Source organism: Lithobates pipiens, unplaced genomic scaffold, assembly GCF_037356315.1.
Source record: "Lithobates pipiens isolate NorthernLeopardFrog02 unplaced genomic scaffold, aLitPip1_a1.2 Scaffold_28, whole genome shotgun sequence".
In the NCBI taxonomy this organism is placed as follows: domain Eukaryota; kingdom Metazoa; phylum Chordata; class Amphibia; order Anura; family Ranidae; genus Lithobates; species Lithobates pipiens.
Window position 1 is genome coordinate 106,739,913 of NW_027507789.1, and position 24,229 is coordinate 106,764,141.

The 24,229-nt window shown below is 41.3% G+C and overlaps 1 protein-coding gene across 2 annotated transcripts in view; it reads right to left on the bottom strand.

Annotated features, from left to right (window-relative positions):
* BRCA1 (BRCA1 DNA repair associated) overlaps window positions 1-24,229 on the bottom strand; it is a 353,109-nt gene that overhangs the window by 67,766 nt on the left and 261,114 nt on the right. For both annotated transcript variants that reach the window (XM_077459504.1, XM_077459503.1), the window contains exons 18-19: window positions 12,239-12,279; window positions 4,122-4,205 (exon numbers count right to left, since the gene is read on the bottom strand). In XM_077459504.1, the coding sequence (XP_077315630.1) occupies window positions 4,122-4,205; window positions 12,239-12,279 (125 nt within the window). The remainder of the gene's footprint in view (window positions 1-4,121; window positions 4,206-12,238; window positions 12,280-24,229) is intronic.

Below are 24,229 nucleotides of genomic sequence, written 5' to 3' on the forward strand. Positions count from 1 at the left end.
ACTGTGATAGGCACTTTAAACTGGGAACACTAAAGGAGACTGTACTGCGCTATGCTCAGTCACTTCCAACCCTTTCCTGCCTGGATTTGATGTAATGCCAGCTACACAGGAACTGATATGACCTGCAGTCCCACATCATCTCCTCAGCCCAGATGATGGACTTGAATGCAACTTCTCTTTCTTTCACGTTAGTGGATATTGCTGTTTTAATAAATTGTTTTGTGATACATACACAGAGGCACCCTTTTCCTTGTTTATAGATGGGAACTCTTGGAACTCCAGTTTGTACCCTGGAGCTATTGAGGAAGTCCCCCATTTGTCTCAACACTCTTCCTGCCAGATCCTTGAGACCTACAGCAGAATTCCCCCTATTCGAAATGAATGTGACGGTGGAAGCCGCTGGGACTGCCTGGAGGCTGACGCCTCTGGCACAGGAGAAGAAGCTTTAAAAAGAAAATATCTTTACTCCTTTTCTTAATTGGCAAAAGGGGTGCTTTCCACTAGAATTTCTTTGGATGTATTATCCAAAACATCCCCAAATAGCTGTTTCACCACACAAATGAAGACTAGCCAGGAGCTTCTTACAAGGTGCTTAGCGAAGGGCGCAAGACCTGAAGGATAGAATCTCTCATTGCAACTGTTGCAAACATAAAGCTGCCTCCTGAGCAGGATAACCTTGAACACCTGTTTAAACTGGTCTCTCAATGATTAAGCAATTACTGTCAGCGCAGGCTGAGACACTCAATCTATAAAGTTAAAGGAATACTGCGCTGTGAACCTGCAACCTAGCAGCCAGCACAGCTTGTAGACAAAAACTGTGAATAAATAAGTGCAGCGCTAATCATGCAAAAAGATGATTTGTATAAATAAATGATATTTATGTTTAAGTCACATTTATATATCAAATAAACAGAGTCATACATGGTGAAATGTGAATCAAAGAAAAGGTGAAATTTCTGAAAAAAATGCAGGTATGGTGAAAAATGTGCTAGTATGGTGACTATACCATAAATAAAGTGAGAGATAGAAATTGGGGTGTTAATATTGAACATAAACACATCAAATAAACAAGGATTAACACATAATGAATGCGAGCCCAAACTCAGAAAAAATTAGAGTAATTTCTAAAAAATGTGCTAGTATAATAACTGCACAATAAACAAAGTCCAAAAAAGAAAATTGTGAATTATAAAGTCCAAATAAATCCAATTAGATGTGCAGTCCTGTTAGACATATGGGGGATTCCAATCACCGGTATGAACTGTGAAGGAAAAAAACAGAAGTACCACCACCGTAGACAGGGGGAGGCTTACCAGATCTTATTGACTTGGCGGAGCTTACACCACCCAGGTCTGCAGAGCTTATTAGGTTTAACACATCTGTTGGAAACAACTGGTCCTAGATTTGTATCAATCAATCGACCTTGGACTGTCACTGAATAGTGACTTGAAGGATGCAATCATCGTGAGAAGGGTGGAAGGTAAATGCCAGGAGGGATATATCATTCAATGAAAAGATGGGCTAACATAGCGTGATACCGTATAAAAAAGGCAATTTATTAAAAACGGATAAAACAATCACATTTGGAAGAGTAGAAACAAGCATGTATATAACAAAGAGCGATGCAAACAGGAGGTCCACCGACGCGTTTCAACTCCACGGTTGTCACCTGGGGTGTGGACCCCCTGCAACAGCATCACTTAGAAAGTAAAAATGACCCCAGAACCTGCTAAACAACGGAAATGGCTCCACATGACATCACTTCCGGTTCCTGTGTAGCGATCCCGTAACGAGGCTTGGTATAGTAACCTCCGTGTGACTCGTGAGATAAACTTGGTAACATAGTAACCAAGACTCGCCGTGTACATAGGTCGATCACATGCCATCCCGAGCCAATCAGCAGAGAGTAAATCACAAAAACAGAAAAAATGTCCACCCGCCCCACAGAATGAAGAAGGTGCACATGATTAAGTTATTGATACTAAAGTCGACTTAGAGGATCAAGGTGTTCTATTGGATGCAAGTCTAACAGCGGCTGCAGCAAGGTCTGAGATCAACAGTCACAAATCAAATAAATTAAATGCAGATAACTGGATATAAACCAAATATAGACAAATAATATAGACAAAAAAGACCCTACTCCAAGAGTTAAATGAAAAGGCCGCCGTGTAGGGGTGGAGAAAGAAAACGGCATTGCTAATCGTTTTTAGTTCTCCCTTATACTCAGCCTCTTGAATAGGGGAAGAGTTCAGCCCAGGTGGGGGTGTCTGGAGGAAGCAAAACCCCCAAACTTACCGGAGGTTGGCCTGCTAGCTGGAGGAAAAAAAATCTGCTGCTTCTGTGACACAGCATGACTCCGAACAAAGCATGAGAAGGTATGTGCTCCATACAGCCCCCAGTGGTGACACTTAGACAAGACAATATTTACTTTAAAGGAGACATTTCAAAAGAAAACTTAAAAATTCCTTAGAAAAACTCCACTTACATTTCCCGCCGCAGGGTTTTCTGTGGTAAAACCAACAGACCCAAACTTCACCCTTCACGGTGGGTTCTGTTAACAAACCTTCAGGAACCGGGACCCTCAGGGTACCCACAATCCTGGACCTGTAAAAAGCACCCCGCCAGTAAAACCTTATGGCCTTAATACCAAAAGTACTGGATCCAGGGGTCCAGCTCTTTAAAAAGAGAAGCGTTACAGGCAAAACCTTGTTTCTTTGGACGCGAGGCCTGGGTACCATTCAATTCAGCCTAAAAGACACTTTGAATGGATCTGGCTGCATAGCTAGCCCCAGCAAGGATTGCTCCAGAGGAGCTCAGCACAGCACATCTTCACTCGTGACCAACGCCTTAGACACTGGCGAAAAAAACTCCCAGTAGTGGGAGGGGTTATATAGGGAGGCAACTTCCTGTTTAGGGTGTGCCAGTGTCCAGCACCTGAAGGTGGACTATAACCCACATTGTAATTACTATGCGGCTGTGTCCCGTGATGTACGATTAAAGAAAGGTGGAATAGCAAATTATACATAGATCAAAAAGTTTTGATTGCAGCTTTCCTTTTTTCTTAACTGCATTTCCCTTACCAAGATCTTCCCAGTTTTAACATTTGCTTATGAATGCACAGGCTACAGGAGCATGCAGGAGAAGGGTATAAGCATAACATTCTACTCATTGAATTTTCACTTAATACAAATAAATAAAAAGAAATGATCAATTTTTCAAGATGCAGTTTTTAAAAATATGCAAAAGGGAAATAGATAATAATTTGCTGAGACACTTAATGGCATCCGACTTGCCTATTAGTATCATACTTGGAATATTTGCTCACTGGTTCTGGCGTTCGGTTATGATTAGTGAATAGGTGTTTGCAAACATGCTGGCTGAGGTTTGCACACCGTTATCAAATCCTACATTCTTAATAACTAATCCTAATAATTAATAATGTTTTTATTAAAATGATGAATTATATAAATTATATATAATATACAGTATATTATATATGGATTATATAAATACAGCACCAATTTAAGATTTAAACCATTATTGGGAACCATGTCATTTTTGCAGTTTGTACAGTTTTATGTCATCCTTTTCCTAATATTATTAGCATTGACATTTTGAGTTCGAGTTTGAGCACAATTTTTATGAGATGGATTTCAGAATATTTCAACAGTGCCTACATCTGATTGTATTCAGGTATTGTTTGTTTGGCCAATAAGTTTCCAATGGGCTTCTTTGACAGAAGTCAATTGAACAATCAACTTTTGTCTAATGGAGCTTTGCCAGCAGGTCCATACACTGCTACTGAATTTCAGTCAAGTCAGTAGGAACTGGCTCAAAGTCAAGCAGTGTATGACCAGCTGAAAGCTTGTACCTTATCTGTATATTCCTGCATAAAAAAATATATATATATTTTATGTTTTCCTGTTATGGATATGTTTGAACCTTTCTGGTCCATTATGGACATTTGTCTTTTGTACTTTATTATCTACAATACTTAATAAAATAGAGATTAAACAAAAAAAAAAAAACAAAAAAAAGCATGCAGCCTGAGTGATGGAATTATTTCTGTTCTCTGGCCAAATCCAGAGGCTGCATATTAAGTGCTATGGCAGTAATCATACCAGTCCATCTGATCCTAGTCTAGATCTTCTGGGGCCTCTGTGATTTCTTCCATTGATCACATCTCCTTTCACTTCAAAGTCATACTGAAAAATCAAACAATACACATGCAAAGTTATGACTGCTAAATGTTTAACACTTTCTGTGCAAATGAAACAGTTACAAGGTTAAATACTGTTAAAGGGCTGTTGACAAAATTAATAATTTTAATGAGTGGGCCTAGATAAACTTGAATATATGAAACAAAAATAATAGTAATCAAGTCCTAAAATGAAACAGAAATAATGTCCTCATTAGTTAACATGAACAGATGTTGCACCACTCGTGTAAAAAGAAAGTGGAAGAGGTGTGTACCACTTTAAAAAAAAAAAAGTCCTCTTTGTGACGATGGTATCCCACACTGCAACAAAAAGTGTAAGCTCCACCACATAAATTGATGCTTACCAGCTTGCAAGCGCTTTAACACTTGCGACTAATACCCTCCAGGGCCTTTGTCCTCAAAAAGGGGGAATCAGGTGACAAATCACATCGAATGAGACATTCCAACATGAAGCAGAGCGGGTGATCGAGACCTCCCAGAAGACGCAAAGGAACCAGCATCCTCCTTCAAGTGGTATACTCAAGGATACCCAAGAAAGAGAAATGCTCGCCATAGTGTAAAACCAAATAGGACTTACATCAAGCACATAAGAGCTTATATTCAAAAAGTCGTCTGGCTTGCATAAAATGCCCGTCCTTTCAGGATCGCAAACAGCACGGTGATGTCAGCACGTCATTCCACTGACACGTTTCGTCACAATCTGCCATCATCCTGGGGCACCAGGACGTTTTATGCAAGCTGGCCAGCTTTTTGAGTATAAGCTCCTAAATGCGTCCTTGGTGTATTACTGTTTTACTCGATCACCTGCTCTGCTCCGTGTTGGAATGTCTCATTCAATGTGAGCTTTCATCTGATTCCCCTTTTTTGAGGATAAAGGCCCTGGCTGGGTATTAGCCGTAAGCATTAAAGAGCTTGCAAGCTGGTATGCATGCAATTTATATGGTGGAGGTTACACTTTTTGCCACAGTGTGAGATACCATCAACACGGGGAGAACTATTTTAAAGTGATACACACCTCTTCCACTCTCTTACACGAGTGGTGTGACATCTATTCATTTTAACTAATAAGGACATTGTTTCTATATTTAATTTTGGGACCTAATTACTATTATTTTTGTTTCACTTATTGCTTTTCACAATTTAAGTTGGTGTTTAGTGTGGCTCTATTTTGTAATTGTGGTTTATGACTTTTGTGTATCTCACAGCAGAGTTGCTGCTCTTGGTGAATGTGGATCATTTAGCGCAGTTTGTTGTTTATTTTTTAAACTTGAATATGCCTTAAGCAAAAATAAATTTTCTCCACAGATGTAACTTATTCTAGTCAAAATGTATGTATTTTATCTCATTTGCCTAGTCCACACATCCTCTTTCAACATGTATTCAATATAATAATAGATTTTATTTATAGGCGCCTTTCACAACACCCAAGATCACCTTACAAAGATAGCAACAAAAAAGTAATAAAATAAAATATACATACATTATATAACCATTAAATTACAAAAACAATACTCTTAGCAGAGTTTAGGATCCATAAACATCTATTTTTAACCAAGAAAAAGTGCGTCTCCCCTTCAAGTAAAACTAAGTAGTAGTAGAACAGTATTTTGTGTATAGGATCTACACAGCCAGGCACAGAGTAAAGCAGAGAAGAATCCAGTTCAAGCATACTTATGATATATTGATCACTGCATTAATAATTTTTCTTCCATTGAAAGCTGCGTGCATATAAGGCCTGTTTACTCCCATCCCAAACAGGCAGAGTACTACCTCTGTCACTAGATGAAGACTTTCACCAAAAAAGCGAAGAGCCAGCAGTCTTGACTAACTAAACTGTTCTTATTCTGAGCTGGCTCGTGATGCATACGTATGCCTAAAGCCGCGTACACACGGGCGGACTGTCTGGCCAACTTAGTCCGTCAAAACACATTTCAGCGGACAGTCCGCTCGTGTGTGGGCTTCAGCGGACTTTTTCAGCGTGCAGTCTGGCGGACTAAGTATTTCGGAATTTCCGTAATATTGTCCGTCATACTTTGGTTTCAGCGGACAATCCGCTCGTGAGTAGGCTAGTTCGACGGACTAAGTATGGCGCATGCTCAGAAAGGATTTACACGGCGAAAGGTTGCATTGCTGTGTATTGGACTTCCTATTTCTAGTCCCGTCGTACGTGCTGTACACGTCATCGCGCAAGCTTTCGACGGACTGTTTGTGCATCCGTGTGTGGTCAAGTCTGTTCATTCGAAAGTAGGACGGACTGTCCGTCGGATTGTCTGACGGACTAAGTTGGCCATACAGTCCGCCCGTGTGTACGCGGCTTAAGTCATCATATTGTTTAACCACTTAAGGACCGCCGCATGGCAATGTACGTCGGCACAATGGCACCGACAGGCACAAGCACGTACATGTACGTGCTTGCCTTCCAGCGGGTGGGGGGTCCGATCGGACCCCCTCCCGCTGGCTGCGGCGGTCCGTTTCACTTCAGGAGTGATCCAGGTTGAGGGGATGGCCGTTGGTTTCTGGACATCCCCTCTTGATCGCTCCTGGCGAATGAGAAGCTTCCCCCGTCTGTGTAGTGTAAACACAGGCAGGGAGGAAGTGATGTCATTCTCCTTGGGGCGGTCTTTTTTGACCGGACTTTCACCCCCTTTTGCCAGTGTCACTAAGCGATCGATTTTCTGATCGCTGCATTAGTGTCACTGGTGCCGCTAGGTTGCTAGTTATTTTTTATGTTCACCGCCAGGTTTTTATAGCATTAGGTACCTCCATATACTACCCAATAAAGGTTTTAACCCCCCGATTGCCCCTAGAGTTAACCCTTTTACCAGTGATCACCGTATAAGTGTCACTGGTGATGCTGGATAGCCAGTTATATAGGTTCCCCATCAGGTTTTTATATAGCGTCCGGACCCCCATATACTACCTAATAAAGGTTTTAACCCCCTGATTGCCCCCAGGTAACCCTTTCACCCCCTTTTGCCAGTGTCACTAAGCAATCGTTTTTCTGATCGCTGCATTAGTGTCACTGGTGCCGCTAGGTAGCTAGTTATTTTTTATGTTCACCACCAGGTTTTTATAGCGTTAGGTACCCCCATATACTACCTAATAAAGATTTTAAACCCCTGATTGCCTGATAGAGTTAACCCTTTCACCAGTGATCACCATATAAGTGTTACGGGTGACACTGGTTGGCTAGTTTGCTTTTTATAGCATCAGGGCACCCACCATTTATTACCCAATAAAGGTTTAACCCTCTGATTACTCGGCGGGTGATATCAATTAGGTTTTAGGGTCAGGGTCTGTGTCGCCCCAGGCAGCGATAGGTTAGTGCCAGTACCGCTAACACCCACGCGCAAAGCCTACACCTCCCGTAGTGGTATAGTATCTGATCTGATCAGATCTATACTAGCGTCCCCAGCAGTTTAGGGTTTCCTAAAAAACGCATGGTTAGCGGGATCAGCCCAGATACCTGCTAGCAACTGCGTTTTGCCCCTCCGCCCAGCCCACCCAAGTGCAGTATTGATCGATCACTGTCACTTACAAAACACTAAACACATAACTGCAGCGTTCGCAGAGTCAGGCCTGATCCCTGCGATCGCTAACAGTTTTTTTTGGTAGCGTTTTATATTTAAATCCTGAAGGCAGTGCTTGGTTTTCGGGGTCCTGTATGTGGCTAGGCTCCCAAAAAGTCCCCCACATGTGGTATCCTTGTACTCGGAAGAAGCAGCACAATTTATTTTGGGGTGTAATTTCACTTATGCCCATAGCATGTGTGAGCAATATATCATTTAGTGACAACTTTGTGCAAAAAAAATTAAAAAAATTGTAATATTCCTGCAACGTGTGGCAAAATATAAAATATTTCATGGACTCAACATGCCTCTCAGTAAATAGCTTGGGGTGTCTACTTTCCAAAATGGAGTCATTTGAGGGGGTTTTGTGCTATTTTGGCATTTTATGGCCTTCGAAACTGTGATAGGTAGTGAGGAGTGAAATCAAAAATTTGCACCCTTAGAAATCCTGAAGGCAGTGATTGGTTTTTGGGGTGCAGTACGCGGCTAGACTCCCAAAAAGTCCCACATATGTGGTATCCCCATACTCATGAGAAGCAGCAAAATATATTTTGGGGTGCAATTCCACATATAACTATGGCATGTGTGAGCAATATATAATTTAGTGACAACTTTTTGTAAACTTTTTATTTTTTTGTGTCATTCAATCACTTGGGACAAAAAAAACAAATATTCAATGGGCTCAACATGCCCCTCAGAAATTTCCTTGGGGTGTCTACTTTCCAAAATGGGGTCATTTGGGGGGGGGGGGGGTTGTACTGCCCTGCCATTTTAGCACCTCAAGAAATGAGATAGGCAGTCATAAATTAATGTAATTAATTAAATGTAAATTCCAGAAAATGTACTCTAGTTTGTAGACGCTATAACTTTTGTGCAAACCAATAAATATACGCTTATTGACATTTTTTTGGCTGAATACATTTTGGCCTAAATGTATGAGTAAAATTTAGTTTATTCGATTTTTCTTATAACAAAAAAAATATTTTTTTTAAAAAAATGTCAGTCTTTTTCCTTTTATATCGTAAAAAATAAATATCGCAGAGGCAAAGAAATACCATCAAAAGAAAGCTCTATTTGTGGGAAGAAAAGGACGCAAATTTAGTTTGGGGAATAACATTGCATGACCGCGCAATTACTAGTTAAAGCAGTGCAGTGCGAAATTGTAAAAAGACCTCTAGTCCTTAGGCTGACAATTGGTCCGGGGCTTAAGTGGTTAAAGCAGGTAAGTTAGTAAATATGAGGTTTAGGAGCAGAGAACTTTGAAGCTGGCTTTTAATTAATTTTTAAAAAAAGGTCAGCATTATTTTATTATTTACAGGCTATAATGGACAAAGTAGTAATTTTCTTGAAAAAAAAAATTAATAAATAAAAAAAAAAATGTAAAAGTGCAGATGTTAAAAAAAATTGCAAGCCTTAAAAGCAGCATGTTCTTGAGGTGCAGATACCTCAAGAACATGCAGCAGTTGGACAGGGTTCTTTCATTGAGTAACCTATATTTTATTTAGTAAGCAGCAAGAAAACGTATCTTCAAGCTGACAGTTTTATTTTGTTTTTTTCAAGCTGCAGGGCATAATGCTCAAAATAAAAAAAAATAATAGGCTCTCTAAAAAAGATGGTTATGACTAAACTCCACCCTCATTTCAATAAACCTAAAGAAAGTTCTGAAAATACATGCCAAAGTTCGTAATTCTCATACAAAAATACAGTTCATTTTTTTAAACTGTAAACAATACACAAAAAAGCTAAAAGCATTTGGCCAAAAATGTATAAAAATGTAATACAACCACTTCCACCTGGTATGGCTAGCATGCTATCCAGACTTCAGGTTTGTTAAGGTATGAATTTGGATGCTAGTGCAAATAAAAAAAATATATATCAGGGACAGTATTTAATTTTTTTTTAATGATTCGCCGAAATAAGTGCAACCCAGTCTCAGGTACATATCCCAAGTAATTGCTTTATTTTATCAGCCGGAAAAGTGCAATGACAACCAATTGGACTGGAACCTGAATACAGTAATTAAAGCGGTGTTCCACTCAAAAATGTAACTTCTGCTTCAAGTACTCATGAACCCCTGACATGCCACATGCGGCATGTAATTTTTTTTTGGAGGGGGGCAGGTACCTAGTTTTCACAGATCCCTAGCACCCACTTCCTCTCCTGGCGCCGTGGTGCCAGAAGGAAGCTCATCTCTGCCCCCTCCAATCTTCTGGGACACGACACAGGTCCCAGAAGATTGCCTGAGCCATTCATAACGCATAGTGCGCATCCGGCTGTGAAGCCACAGCTTGGAGCCCACACTTGTAATGCCAGCGCCACAGAGAGAAGTGGGAGGTAAACAAGGCTTCTGGAGGCTGCATCGCTGGATAGTGGGACAGGTGAGTCACTTTTTGTAGCTGCTGACTTTTAAATGGGTTCAACTCCACTTTAAAGCCATGGCTTTGAATTAGTGATGTGCAAATCCAGATTTGAGCTTTTGAGGGCACTAGTCACTGTGGGAGTGAAAACCCCTTCATCAAGCTTCAATCCAATTCATATTGAAATCCAAGGGGCAGATCAGAACACTGCAAAATTAGACAAATGATTCTTCATCAAAAAATAATCCCAATCAAACACTCGTATCAGAATAGCATGTTTAGTGCTGTGCCCCCCAAAGATCTAAAGTGCACAATTGTAGATGCAAGACCAGTTCTTTGCGTCAGTGTCAGTATATATCACAGTGATTGGATTTTCGTTTATACATCTATAAACAATTATCCAGTAAGTTCGTTTGGTATATATTTCTTGTTAACTTGTTAAGGCTCCCTGATGGGTTAGTCTTTTAATATTTTATTGGATCTATCACTTTCTTTGTTTCCCTTGTGCATCATGTTATACACGACCCCATAGTGCCTATATTCCTTCCTCTTGCTGTAGTGTTGCTGACCGTCTCTTGCTGCCCAGGACACACCTGTTTTGCTTATTAATTGATGTTGTATATTCTTTAACTATTTAATATATACTTTTTTTGCAATTGTAGCTACTTATTTGATTTTGTTTTTTCCATTCTCTGCTAGTCATAAAGTTTAAGCTCCAGAAGAAGCGTGTATACACGCGAAACACGTTGAGCTATTCTTTTTGAACATTATGATTCTACCGCCAATCCTGTATTTCCACCTTTCTGTTGGATTTTCGACTTAACTATGGAATATGTACAACATAAAGTGTCCATAGCTTCCAATTAAAACTTGGTTAGGTTACAGTAGCAGTAATATGTATTACACTGTATATGGATATGACTATTGGTTGTGAAAAAACTTTTTAAAGCTTTATATGAATTTTCTTAAACTAATACATTTATTTTATATATTTAAAAAAAACATTTTCTGGTGGTGGTGCCTAAAAAGTCCATAGTTCCTCCTCCATTTCATTTCAAATGCCCAAGTTGGACACTCTGATTATACAATGTTTAGCTTAAAGGACCTGTGTGAAGTCACAAGAAACAGAAGTTTGTATTTAGTCTCCAGCAACATCATTTATATTGCAAAAATCATTTCTTAAAGTGTTTGTAACCCTAAAACATAATGTCACTGGCAGCCCCTCTATTTTATCTAGCCATAATGCACTCTAAGTATTTTTTTTTTTTTTAAACACCACTAATTACCTTTTTTTTTTATATCTTCAGGCCAATTATGCGACCCTCAACCGCTCTCCTTTTCCGATCCAGGGCTACAGCGGCAGAGGCCAAGATCTCCCTTCCACATCAGCCGTGAGGTCATGTGACCCCATGCTGGCCACTCAGCCCCTCACACTGTAGCTGAGATGCCCAGGATAGGCATCTTTAAAAAAAATACTTACATAGTATATTATGGCTGCATAAAATAGAGGGTCTGCCAGTGACATTTTATGAAGTTTAATTTTATACTGATAGCGGCAGGAGGGGGGCGGGTGAATACACAGACACAGATTCCGAGCTGACAGGCAAGAAGGGAGGGGGTGAGAGCAGAGCTGCGGATGACGGAGGCACGTAACCTGACCACAAAAGGCAGGGCTCAGCAGCCATGATTATCATGGTCAGGACACAGAGGGGGACAAAGGAAATGTGGCAGGATTCTTTATAGCTTAGAGGGGCAGATTAGACAGCACAAGCACTGTGCTGTTTAATCTGCTATAAGCAAACAGGATCTCTCTCTCTTTTTTTTTCTTTATTTAAGGGTTACAAACACTTTAATGCATGATAGGCATACCTACTGAATATTTATTTTTCTAGCCAGGCACATTGTGAGAAACAAAGCACACTGGACTAGAAAAGCAGTACAGCAAAGGATAAAGTGACGACAGGATCAAGGTAACAGGTAAGGGACAAGCAATCACAGAAGCCTCATTTTATGAAAGATGACAAGCGTAGACACAGCATTATGTATCAAGATTATCTAATATAACGCCTAAAGATATTCAATATCCGACTTACCTCATCAAGGATTCTTCCCTCTTTGAAAGACTGTACAATCCCTAGATAAAAGAAAGTCATAGTGACTGATTACATTAGAATTTGCTCAGTGAAGATAAGCAGCCTTCAGCATAAAATACATACTTGACTCTTATAAATTTTCTCCCAGAGATGCATATCATAATGATTTTTTTCTATGATGTTCAAGAACTTAAAATGACTTGAGGAAAGAGGAGTTGTACATAAATAAGAAACTGATTTTTTTCTGTTTTGTGATAAGAAAAAGATGCAAAACAATCATCTTATCAGACTCTACAGGCTTTAAGGAATTACTACCATTACTTTGCTTATATCTGTGACTTTAGTTCAAAAGACTGTACCAAATAGCAAGGGTGCACAGTCTACTTACAGCATGTACTCTAAAGAAATATACAGTACCTTGAAAAAGTATTTATACCCCTTAAAATTTTCCACAACGTAATCGTATTTTATTGGAATTTTATGTGATAGACCAATACAAAGTGGCACATAATCATGAAGTGAAAGGGAAATGATCAATGGTTTTCAATTTTTTTTTTACAAATAAGTATGTAAAAAGTGTGGCGCGTTTTTGTATTCAGCCCCAATGCTTTGCAGAAGCACCTTTCACTGCAAGTCTTTTTGGCGATGTCTCTACCAGCTTTCCACATCTAGAGAGTGAAATTGTTGCCAATTCTTCTTTTCAAAAATAGCTAATGCTCTGTCAGATTGCATGGAGAGCTTTTGTGAACAGCAATTTTCAAGTCTTGCCACAGATTTTCAATTGGATTTAGGTCTGGACTTTGACTGAGCCATTCTAACACATGAAAATGCTTTGATCCAAACCATTCCATTGCAGCTCTGGCTGTATGTTTAGGGTCGTTGTCCTGCTAGAACAGGGGTGCCCAACCAGTGGCCCGCGGAGCCCTCTGATGTGGTCCCCGAACTCCTGCTCTGGATGGATTAGAATAGAAAACTGTTATTAATAGTAAGTTTATTACTAAAACCACAGTGTATATATGGGCATAACTGTTCTGCAGTGGTTACTGGGCTGCATTCAAACTGATTCGCAGGTGCAGAGCAGTGCACCTGAGGGTTACCTGCACTGAGCCATAGGCTCCATTCACCTCTAAGGAGTAGCAGATGTAAATGGACTTGTGTGCGTTTACAAACGCCTACCTCCAATCCAATCCGCAAAAAAAAAAAAAAAATAGAGTAGAGTGGGCTGCCATGCACCCTCTCCGCTCATTGTGGCCCACAACCGGTTACCAATTTACTTAGGTGGCCCTCGCTCTTCAAAAGGTTGGGCACCCCTGTGCTAGAAAATGAACCTCCACCCCAGTTTCAAGTCTTCTGCAGACTAACATGTTTTCTTCTAAGATTGCAAACAATAAATAACAATACAATATTATATTGTGGTGTGTGGCACCTATGAACCAGTTCCCGACCAGTGCACGCCGATGTACGTTGGCAGAATGGCACGGGCAGGCATATTGGCATACAGGTATGTTCAATCTTTAATGCCGTCCTACAATTGCGAGCGGTGGCGCGCGTGCTGGTTGGGACCCCCGTGAGTCCGGTCGCAGGTCCCGCGGACTCGATCGCCGCGGGCGTACCCGCGATCGTCTCACGGGGCGGCTGAACGGAGAGATGCCATTGTAAACAGCATCTCCCCGTTCTGCCTAGCAACTAGTGACGCTGATCTCTGCTCCGTGTGATTGGAGCAGAGATCAGTGTTCACTAAATGAAAGCCCAGCCCCCAACAGTTAGTAACACACCCCTACCCTTAACCCCTACACTGCCACCCACTGGTTAACCCCTTCACTGCCAGTGTCATTTACACAGGAATCACTGCATTTATATAGCAGTGATTACTGTATAAATGACAATGGTCCCAAAAATGTGTCAAAAATGTCCTATGCGTCTGCCATAATGTCGCAGTCACAATAAAAATCGCTGATCGCCACCATTACTAGTAAAAAAAAAATATTAATAAAAATGCCATAAAACTATCCCCCATTTTGTAAACGCTATAACTTTTGCGCAAACCAATAATTGCTTATTGCAATTTTTTTTAACCAAAAATATGTAGAAGAATATGTATCGGCCTAAACTGAGGGAAAAAAAAATGTCTATATTTTTGGGGGATATTTATTATAACAAAAAGTAAAAAATAATGCATTTTTTTCAAAATTGACGCTCTATTTTTGTTTATAGCGCAAAAAATTAAAACCGCAGGGGTTATCAAATATCACCAAAAGAAAGCTCTATTTGTGGGAAAAAAAGGACGTCAATTTTGTTTGGGAGCCACGTCGCATGACCGCACAATTGTCAGTTAAAGACAGTGTCACCGGCGATGTGTGGTCCCCACCAACAAAGGTATTAGGGTACTCTTAACAAATGGTGTGGGCTACCTGCCAGCAGCAAGGAGCCGACTTCTGAAGGCAATTGGTTCCACTAGATTTTAGTTAGGGGTATCAGTAGAGAGGGCTGAATACAAATGCACGTCACACTTTGCACATATTTATTTGTAAAAAAATGTGAAAACCATTTATCATTCAACTTCACAAGTGCCACTTTGTGTTGGTCCATCACATAAACATGTAAAAATGTGCAAATTTCAGGGCACTGTGTATACATATACATATATATATTAGGGCTGTTACTGATTAAAATTTTTATGTTCGATTAATCGATTTTTTTAAATCGATTAATCGACTAATTTTGATTAATTATAACGCACATATAGATCCAACTACTTTTAGCTGCACTTTTAGGGCGGCACAGTGGTGTAGTGGTTAACACTCTCACCTAGCAGTAAAAAGGGTTGCTGGTTTGAATCCGAACCACAACACTACCTTCCTGGAGTTTGCATGTTCTCCCTGCGCCTGCGTGGGTTTCCTCCGGGTACTCCGGGTTCCTCCCACACTCCAAAGACATGCAGGTAGGTTAATTGGCTTCTGTCCCAAATTGGCCCTAGTATATGAATGGGGACCTTGGATTGTGGGCTCCTTGAGGGTAGGGACCGATGTGAGTGTGCAAAGTACAGGGATAGGGACAATTGTAGACACTCACTCAGGTTGAAATGGATGGACTGGTGTCTTTATTCAACTTTACTATGTAGCTGATCTCCTTGCATTGCAACCCACCATTAGTCAGTGGTAAATGTGGTATACACTATATACAATCACCCGACACTAGTTAGTTTCCACAATCCATGACTTACTTCACAGTTCACACAAATACGTTTTAAATTCACACTGTAACACTGACGTAAGTAATTTTTTTTTCCACAGTAGCGTGACAATCCCTTCACCTCCTAACTAATCACTCCCATCTTACGCCATGGACCCCTGTGCAAACAGGTGGTCATGCAAGCGGGTATCAAAAGGGTTAACGTGGACCATAAACTTCTCTCACCTCTCTTTAGATCTCAGGAAGGACGCCAGGTCATGGGTAGAAAGAAAAGATCTAAGTGCTCACAAACTACTCACATAAAGATGAAAAAAAGCAGCATGTAAATACGACAATCGTGTTAATTCCGTAGGGCAGCAGCGGGTGACGTCATGCGTAGCTCCTCCCCATACGCGTTACGTTCAATCAGAACTTTAACGTCACCAGACTCCAGATGGGGGCACTTGGGGAAGGGGGGGGAAGAGTCCGGTGACGTCGATGTCCGTGACGTCACCGGATCTCCGATGGAACTCCCTGAAGACCCGGAAGGCAGCGGAGAGGCGAGTACCGGTCAAAAGAATTTTGATTGATCAAAAAGGAATTAATCTTTAATTTCTACAGCCCTAATATATATATATATATATATACACACACACACACACACACACACACACACACACAGTATATTATATACACACACATACAATATATCCTACACAACCCTGTTAGTATAAAATATATTTATTTCACAGGCATAAGGTGAAGATAAAATAAAAATATGCTTTCTGATTTCTAACTAGAGGTGGAACTTAAAGTGGTTGTAAAGTCAGAATAATAAATAACTGACATCTCCCCTCTGTTGTAGTAAGATGAAAAGTACTGTGTTGGTTTTTTAAAAACTATAATCCTTAATATCTTCTTTCACAGCCCCGCTGTCCCGTCACATGACCTCCCTCCGCTCTGCTTCCCTGATCATGCAGCAGGAGGGACTGAGAAACCCCTCTGACGTCAGCCAGCCAGCAGAGAGAGGTCTGGTGAATGAATGAAATACTTGTATAGCGCACAACGCGAACTGAATCGCCTCTAGGCGCTCTGGCAAGCCTTGATCATCTGCTAAAAGAGGAAGGTCTTAAGTTTTTTCCTAAAAGCCAGGTGATTTTCTTCCAGACGGATGTCGATTGGTAGAGCATTCCATAGACGGGGCCCTTGGACAGCGAATCTCTGCTCCCCCTTGGATTTATACCGGGCTTTGGGCACGAGGAGGAGGTTTTTGTTGGCTGATCGAAGAGTGCGGTTTGGTGTGTAATGATTTATTTTCTCCATAAGGTATTGCGGAGCTTCTTTATGCACGCATTTGTGGGTGAGGCAAAGGGTCTTGAACGTGATCCGATTTTTTACAGTTAGCCAATGTAAGCTCCTCAGCGAAGGAGAGATGGATTCCCAGGGTTTTTTCCCTGTTATCAGCCTTGCCGCCGTGTTTTGGATAAGTTGTAACCGCGCAAGTTGATATTGAAGTAATCCTATGTAAAGCGAGTTTGCGTAGTCCAGTCACGAATTGATGATTGTTCCAACTACCACTGCTTTGTCATTCTTTGGGATAAAAGGGATGAGTCTGCGAAGCATGCGCAGCAGATGGTGTGATCCACTGACTACTGCTCCTATTTGCGCATACATTGACATTTGTGCGTCTAAAATAACCCCGAGACTCTTGGCTTTGGTTTTTGGGAGGATAGCCTGCCCAAAGACAGTTATTGGAGACCAGGGGGTTTTTGTTCCGGGTTTATGATTTGGGTGTAAGATGAGCAGCTCTGTTTTTGATTCGTTCAGTTGGAGGGAGTTGGTGGTCATCCAGTCCTCTATTGATTTGAGGCAATTTTCCAGTTGTTGTTGGTGATCTTTTTTTCCATTGATCCTTAAATAAAGTTGTGTGTCGACAGCGTACGAGTGGAAGCAGAGATCAGAGCATCTGATGATTTGGAGCAGTGGGCGGATGTAAATGTTAAAGAGAACTGATGACAAAGGAGAGCCTTGAGGGACTCCGCAGGTGACTGCCCGAGATTCGGAAAAGTATTTTCCTAGTTTCACTGTCTGTGACCGATTTCCTAGGAAGGACGCGAACCATTGGAGATCTATGTCTTGGACTCCGGCTACTTCTGTGAGGCGGACGAGTAGAGTATTGTGATCTACTGTATCAAACGCTGCACTTAGGTCTAACAGTACGAGGAGACACGGATCGCCGTCATCTGCTGCTTCGAGGGCGTCATCCCAGATCTTCAGGAGTGCTGTTTCTGTTCCATGACCCGGGCGGAAGCCTGATCGCAGCGGGTCCAGGAGTTTGTTAGTATCCAGGTGGAGTTGTAGCTGATGTACTACTGCTTTCTCTATGATCTTGGAAATGGTATTGAGGCTTGTAATTGGCCTACGGTTGTTTGGGTCCTGAGGGTCCAGTTTGTTTTTTTGAGTAGAGGTTTGACAATGCCTTGTTTGAGGACGCTGGGAACAATCCCTTCGATGAATGATCGATTTATGAGGTGGGTTATGGTTGGGGCCACGATGTCTGAACATTCTTTCAGTAGTTTAGTGGGGATGATGTCAATAGGTGAGGTACTATCACGCAGTTTATTAATGATGTTTTTTGCAGTGTCTGCGGTAATCGGGGATAGTGAAAATCTTGGCGGTTGCGAAGTGTTGGTGCAGACATCCTCTTTATGTGTTTGCTGTCTGAGGTCTGATGTTTTCTTCTGACAGATTGTTTCCCTGATGGATTTGACTTTATTGGTGAAAAAATCCGACAGTTTGTCACAGTAATCATGGGATTCACTTTCTGGGGGTTCTAGGCACACGGGATTCATTGATAGATTGACTAGATTAAACAGTTCATGTGATTGGTTTGCGGCCGTTGCGATTGTGTATGAGAAGTGGTCCTTTTTAGCTTTGAAGATTGATTTCCGATAATTCTCTGTGATACCTTTGTAGTTAAAGTGGTTTTCCTCGGTGGGATTTCTTCTCCATGTTCTTTCCGCTCTTCTGCGTTCTTGCTTTAGTACGGAGAGGGAGCTATTAAACCATCAGCATTTTTCTTCCTGATGAGAGCCCTGCGTTTTGGTGCTACCGAGTCTGAGTGCAGTAGTGCCCTGTTCAGGGAGTTGAGTGTTTCCTCCGTAGAGTGGTTTAAGGTTATTGTAGATATCTTTTTGGACAGAGTGGTTTTGAAGGATTCGGAGTACAGTTTTTTTATGCGATCTGGTCCAGTGCGTTGTTACAGGATTCCGTTTTGCGTTGGTGATGTTGGTAGCGATTTTGAATTTGATGGCGTGGTGATCCGTCCATGGCAGGGTTACGTTGTCGAGTATGTTGAGGTCAATGTTCTGTTTGAAAATTAGGTCCAGGGTGTGTCCTGACCCATGCGTGGGATTCTTTATCAGTTGCTGGAGACCCAGTTCTTCTAGTTGATTGATGCAGGCCGTCGCGATGGGGTCTTTGGGCTCGTTTGCCCAAAGGTTGAAATCTCCGAGTGCCAGGAAATTTTTGAATTTTAGGGTGTGCATTGCGAAGCATTCCGTGAGGGGTGAAAGAAGATCGGACTTTGGTCCCGGTGGTCTGTAGCACAGTAGAATATGAATGGTGTCATGGGGAGTTGATTGAAGATGAAGCGTCAGGGTTTCCATAAAAGGCACTGGGTTCTGTGATGATGATTTAGTGAGATCCAGGTGAGCTTTAAAGATCACTGCTAGGCCTCCTCCTTTTTTCCCTATCTGGTGTTCGGTTAGGATCCTGTAGTGTTCCGGCACCAATTCGGTGAGGATGGTGTTGCAGTCAGAGGTTAACCAGCTTTCGGTGATGAAGAGGCAATCTACATTGCTCTCGATGATGAAGTCGTGTACTTCCAGTCTATCTTTGACAGCAGACCTGGCGTTAATCAAGGCGCAATCTAATTGTAGTGGTTGAGTAGATCTATTCCTGCAGTTGGGAGTTGCTTGTCGTCCAGTTTTTAATAGCTGTTCTCTTTGCAGTAATTTTTGTATGGAGGAAGGCAATGTGGTGAGGGTCTGTGCAAGATATTTTAGATAATAATAATAATAATAAAAAAATAAAAAAAAAACTGTACTTTATATCTTTATACAAAATAGGGAATGGCAGTTAAAAAAAATCTGACTTTACAGCCAAAGGTGAATAGCAGGTGGGGAGGGGCGGGTTTGGAGATCGGCTTTCACATGCAGACTGGGAACTGAGAGGCAAGGAGAGAGGGGGAGACTCTGAAAACAGCGTGATAGAGGCACGTAAACTTACCATGGTATCTGGGGTCAGTACACAGAGGGGAAGACAGGTACAGGCAGGATAAACCAGGTATTTTATAACATAGAACTGGACAAATTGTACTGCACAAGCATTGTGGTATTGATCATGTAAAGCAGGTGTCCAAACTTTTTTCAAAGAGGGCCAGATTTGATAAAGTGAACTTGCGTAAAGACTGGCCATTTTGCCTGATATTCTTTGAATCATTAAAATTTAGTCTAAGTGTGTTCATCCAAGCGCTAATACACTGCCCAACAAGAATTCACTTGCCTTTGTGGCTGTGTGTGGTGAAGAGATGAGCTTGGGCACGTTATTTGGAGATTAAAAAAAGAACTGTGAAGTAAAATAAGGGTTAGTGCCCATCAATGCAGCCTAATCAGTGCCCATCTGCAGCCTCACATGTGCCATGAATGCAGCCTGATTACACGGTGACCTCTTTTTTTTTTTACAAAGTCCCGCCTTCTATGATAGAAAGAGCAGTCGTCCAATGGCAACCCAGGAGATGGGACTTCCTATTACAGATGCTGCAGATTCTCCTATATGTAATATGACGGCACATATCCCACCCCCTCCGAGGCAGGGCCGATAAATACATAGTGGGACTGTGAAATTGTGGAGGAAAAATCAGACATTAATTGACACTAAAACAGTGATCAGTGCTAAAAAAAAACATGCACCATCACTGTAGTAATGACACCGGCAGGAAAGGGGTTAACATCAGGGGCGATCAAAGGATTAAATGTGTCCCTAGGGAGTGCTTTCTGTGTGTGGGATGCTTTAACTGTGGGAAGACAGATATCTGCTTAGCAGAAACAGAAGATTTCTGTATTCACTTGTCATAGAACGGCGATCTGCCTTGTTTACATAGGCAGACCGCCATTCTGCCTCTCTCAGGAATGATTGGCAGGTCCCAGCGGACATCGGGCCTACCAGACCCAATGATTGATTGGTTGCTGGAAGAGAAAAATCATGTACCTGTACGTGATTTCATACAGGAGAGAAACCCCCCGCAGTACATGTACGTGGGGTGGTCGGCAATTGGCTAAAGAAACCCTGTCGTCAGGTTATTCATATTAACAAAAATCTTCACATAAGTATATATGCAATTAATTTATTTTACACATGTTGTTTACCTGTAACAGCCTTCCTTGTGTAGCCATTCAAATAAGACCAAAGACTGCTGCTGAGTGCCATTATCTTGGATCTGATGTCAGCAGCTCCAGCAGACTTTGAGCAGCCACTCAAGGGTCACTCTATGGCAGCCTTAGTCAATCATTTTTTTTACCCAAGAGGAACCCTTGAAATAATTCTCAGGCAACCCCTAATAAGACCATTGAGTATCATTGGTAAAATGCCCCTCCCATAGGTTATCAGTGGGAAGAATTTTCACCTTTACAATGGTGCTTAGATTGTTACTTCGACAGTCAAGCCAATATCTCAGTGGAGTGGAACCTGGAACTATCTAGACACCATTGGATGAGAGGTCAATCAGCAATAGCTCAAGGAACAACTAGCAAACTCTTGAGGAACCCTATGGTTTCATGGACACTTGGTTGGGAATAGTTGCTCTATATACCTTCAGTTCTCCCCTGGAAAAGACATAAAAGGTTATGAAGGGAGGGAGGTGAGGGAACAGAAGTCGAACAGTAGATCAACTTCTGTTCAACCACAGTGGCCACACAAACTGAAATTCGCTGGTCCCTGCTGAACCAGCTGAATTTCGATCCACGTATGTCCAGCTTAGGAGCTTTTAACCACAAATAGGGGTTACTGATCTGTCAATAAATAGTAACAACATCTCTAAATAATATGAGCTTTTCACATGGAGGCCAAAAACAAAGTCCAGAAAAGTAGACCTTCAGTAATTTTTTTCAACTTTCCATTTACTAGATCTTCTGCCCTTGTTGTTTTAACTTTGGATAGTAAATCATTTTTTTTCTGCCAGTAAATACCTTATACAGCCCACTTCCGGTTTCTTGTCTGGTAAAAAGTCTAGGCTTATGACATCATGCACAGTTCTCACTATCGTGAGAGTTTACCAGGAAGGGAGGGGGGTGAGTCATAAGAGGGCCAATGGGAGCTGTGGAGCTGGAGGTGCGCCTCTGTGTGTCTATGTAAATCCAGGAAGTGAACAGACAGCAGCTTCAGCTGCCCACACTTAAAATAGTTGAAGCCAGACTCAGTAGAGGGAGATTTCTGCAACATATTTGGCAAGTACAGAATAACAGTATATATAAAATATGCAAAGTGGTAGGGGGGAAGCTTCAGAATGGCAAAGATATTTGTATTACAAATTATGTGAGCAGACTGCAGTTCCTCTTTAAAGAAGGTTATTCTGAGGAAGGGAACACATCAGAGGTACTGTGAAGGTGTTGAGGAGGAAACTGGAACAGGTGGAATTTGGAGGTAGAACTGGTGACAATGGAAGTTCAAAATAAGACACCAAAAATGAAAGTTGAAATTAAACACCTTGTTATTATCAGATACTTTCATAAAATCTAAGAGCAGTGGAAGTGGTGCTGAGCACTGAGGGGTTATTACAAGTACGTACATGTACTGGGGACTGGCTGCTGAGTTGTTAACATGGGTTGGCAACAGGCCATGGAGGGGTTAATGCACATGCTTGAGTATTGGTGGATGAGGGATTAATGCACATAAGCAGAAGAAATATCAAATACTAGGAGATGAGGTTAGAGCACACATTGCGTACTGTTGCCTTATGAGTTTATGTGAAATCTCCATTAAGAGTATAATATTGTAATTATGAATATCTTTCATTTAGAGTTGTATCAATGTGAGTGTGTAATATAGCTTCCCAGATGTCCCTGTTATACAGACGATTCTTTGCCTAAGCTTGTTTATCTAAACAATTGGACCCAAACCTTTTCGTTCTACAAATATTCACTTCAAAGGATCCCTCGTTTAGATATGCAATGAAGGTGGCCAGCCCTCCCCTCCCTTCCCTGAAAATGTCATGTACCTACAAATTAAGTTTGCAGCTCAAAATAGTCTGTGCCAAGGATTTGCATTAAAGGAGGCTGACATGCAAGAAGGGATTTAAGATTTAGCCAATCATTAACCAGGAATAGCGTGGCCCACCAATCAGAGCCATGCCAACCAATGAGGCACCGGCCTATACAGATATACACAGACTTGATGGGATGGGAGTGATCACTCTCTGCTGAGGGGATAATGCATATGGCCTGAGGAAAGAGCTTTGAGGAATTAACACACGTGGTTGGCAGTGAACAATGATGCAGTAACACATAAGTAGGGTATTGGGTGCCAAGAGGTTAATGCTCATATTCTTGGGATAGGTCACTATGGGGTTAATGCACACACCCTGGATATTCAACATAAAGGGGTTAGAGCAAATAACCTTGAAGCCAATTGCTCAGAGGAAAAAACAGATAGATTGCAGATGGATGAATGAGAGGTTAAACACTCAAATTCTGGGGGTAGGTGGCTCAGGGTTTAGTGCTCATTCTGTTGAGCCTGACCATTCAGGAGCTAATGCATACGGTTAATGTTGCAAATGGTCACCAATGGATTAATGCACATAATCTGCTTGTATTAGAATTTGCTAGAGTGCTCTGTGTACTGGAGGAGCCATCTTATCACCGACATCAATACTGCTAAGTGAGTAGTGTCTGCAGAAGGCAAGATACAGAGGAAAGAACAATGTGGGGTTGATTTACTAAACCAGGAGAGTACAAAATCTGGTGCAGCTGTACATGATAGCCAATCAGCTTCTAACTCCAGTTTGTTCAATTAAGTTTTGACAAAACCTTGAAGATGATTGGTTTCTATGCAGAGCTGCACCAGATTTTGCACTCTTCAGTTTTAGTAAATCAACACACACAAAACATATATAATCCCCCATGTATAACCCCCCGGCATGCTTTGCTTACATTTTGTGTAAACGCAGATCAAACACACAGAGGGAATTGACCTGTGTCCCTTAACCATTGGAAGATTTAAGCCTCTTCAAAACCAGGCAATTTTTTACTACTCAGCACTGTACTACTTGAAATGGAAATTGCTTGGTAATGCAACACTGTACGCAAATTAAATTTGTGTAATTCTTTTCACACTAAATAGAGCTTTCTTTTGTTGGTATTTGATCACCACTGGGTTTTTATCATATAAACAAACTACAATTTTGAAAGAAATATACAATATAGGATATTTTCTAGCTCGTATAAAACATATCCAATCAAATCAAATTCCTTCATGAATTTATGCCAAAATGTATTCTGCTACATGTCACAAATGCTGGCAGTATTTGGAGGCTGATCCTGCTAATACTGGGTTTTTGGGGAAACTAGTTCTGATCTGTACAGACACTATACTAGTAATAACGGTCATCAGCTACTTTTATTGTAACAGTGATAGTGTGGCAGGCAACCTGGCACTAACTGAGACTGGCTGGGAGGGACACTGATATTGCAAGTGACACTATCAATGATAATACTGTGCACTGACACTGTACTAATAGCACAGGCTGAGTGCAAGGGGAGATCA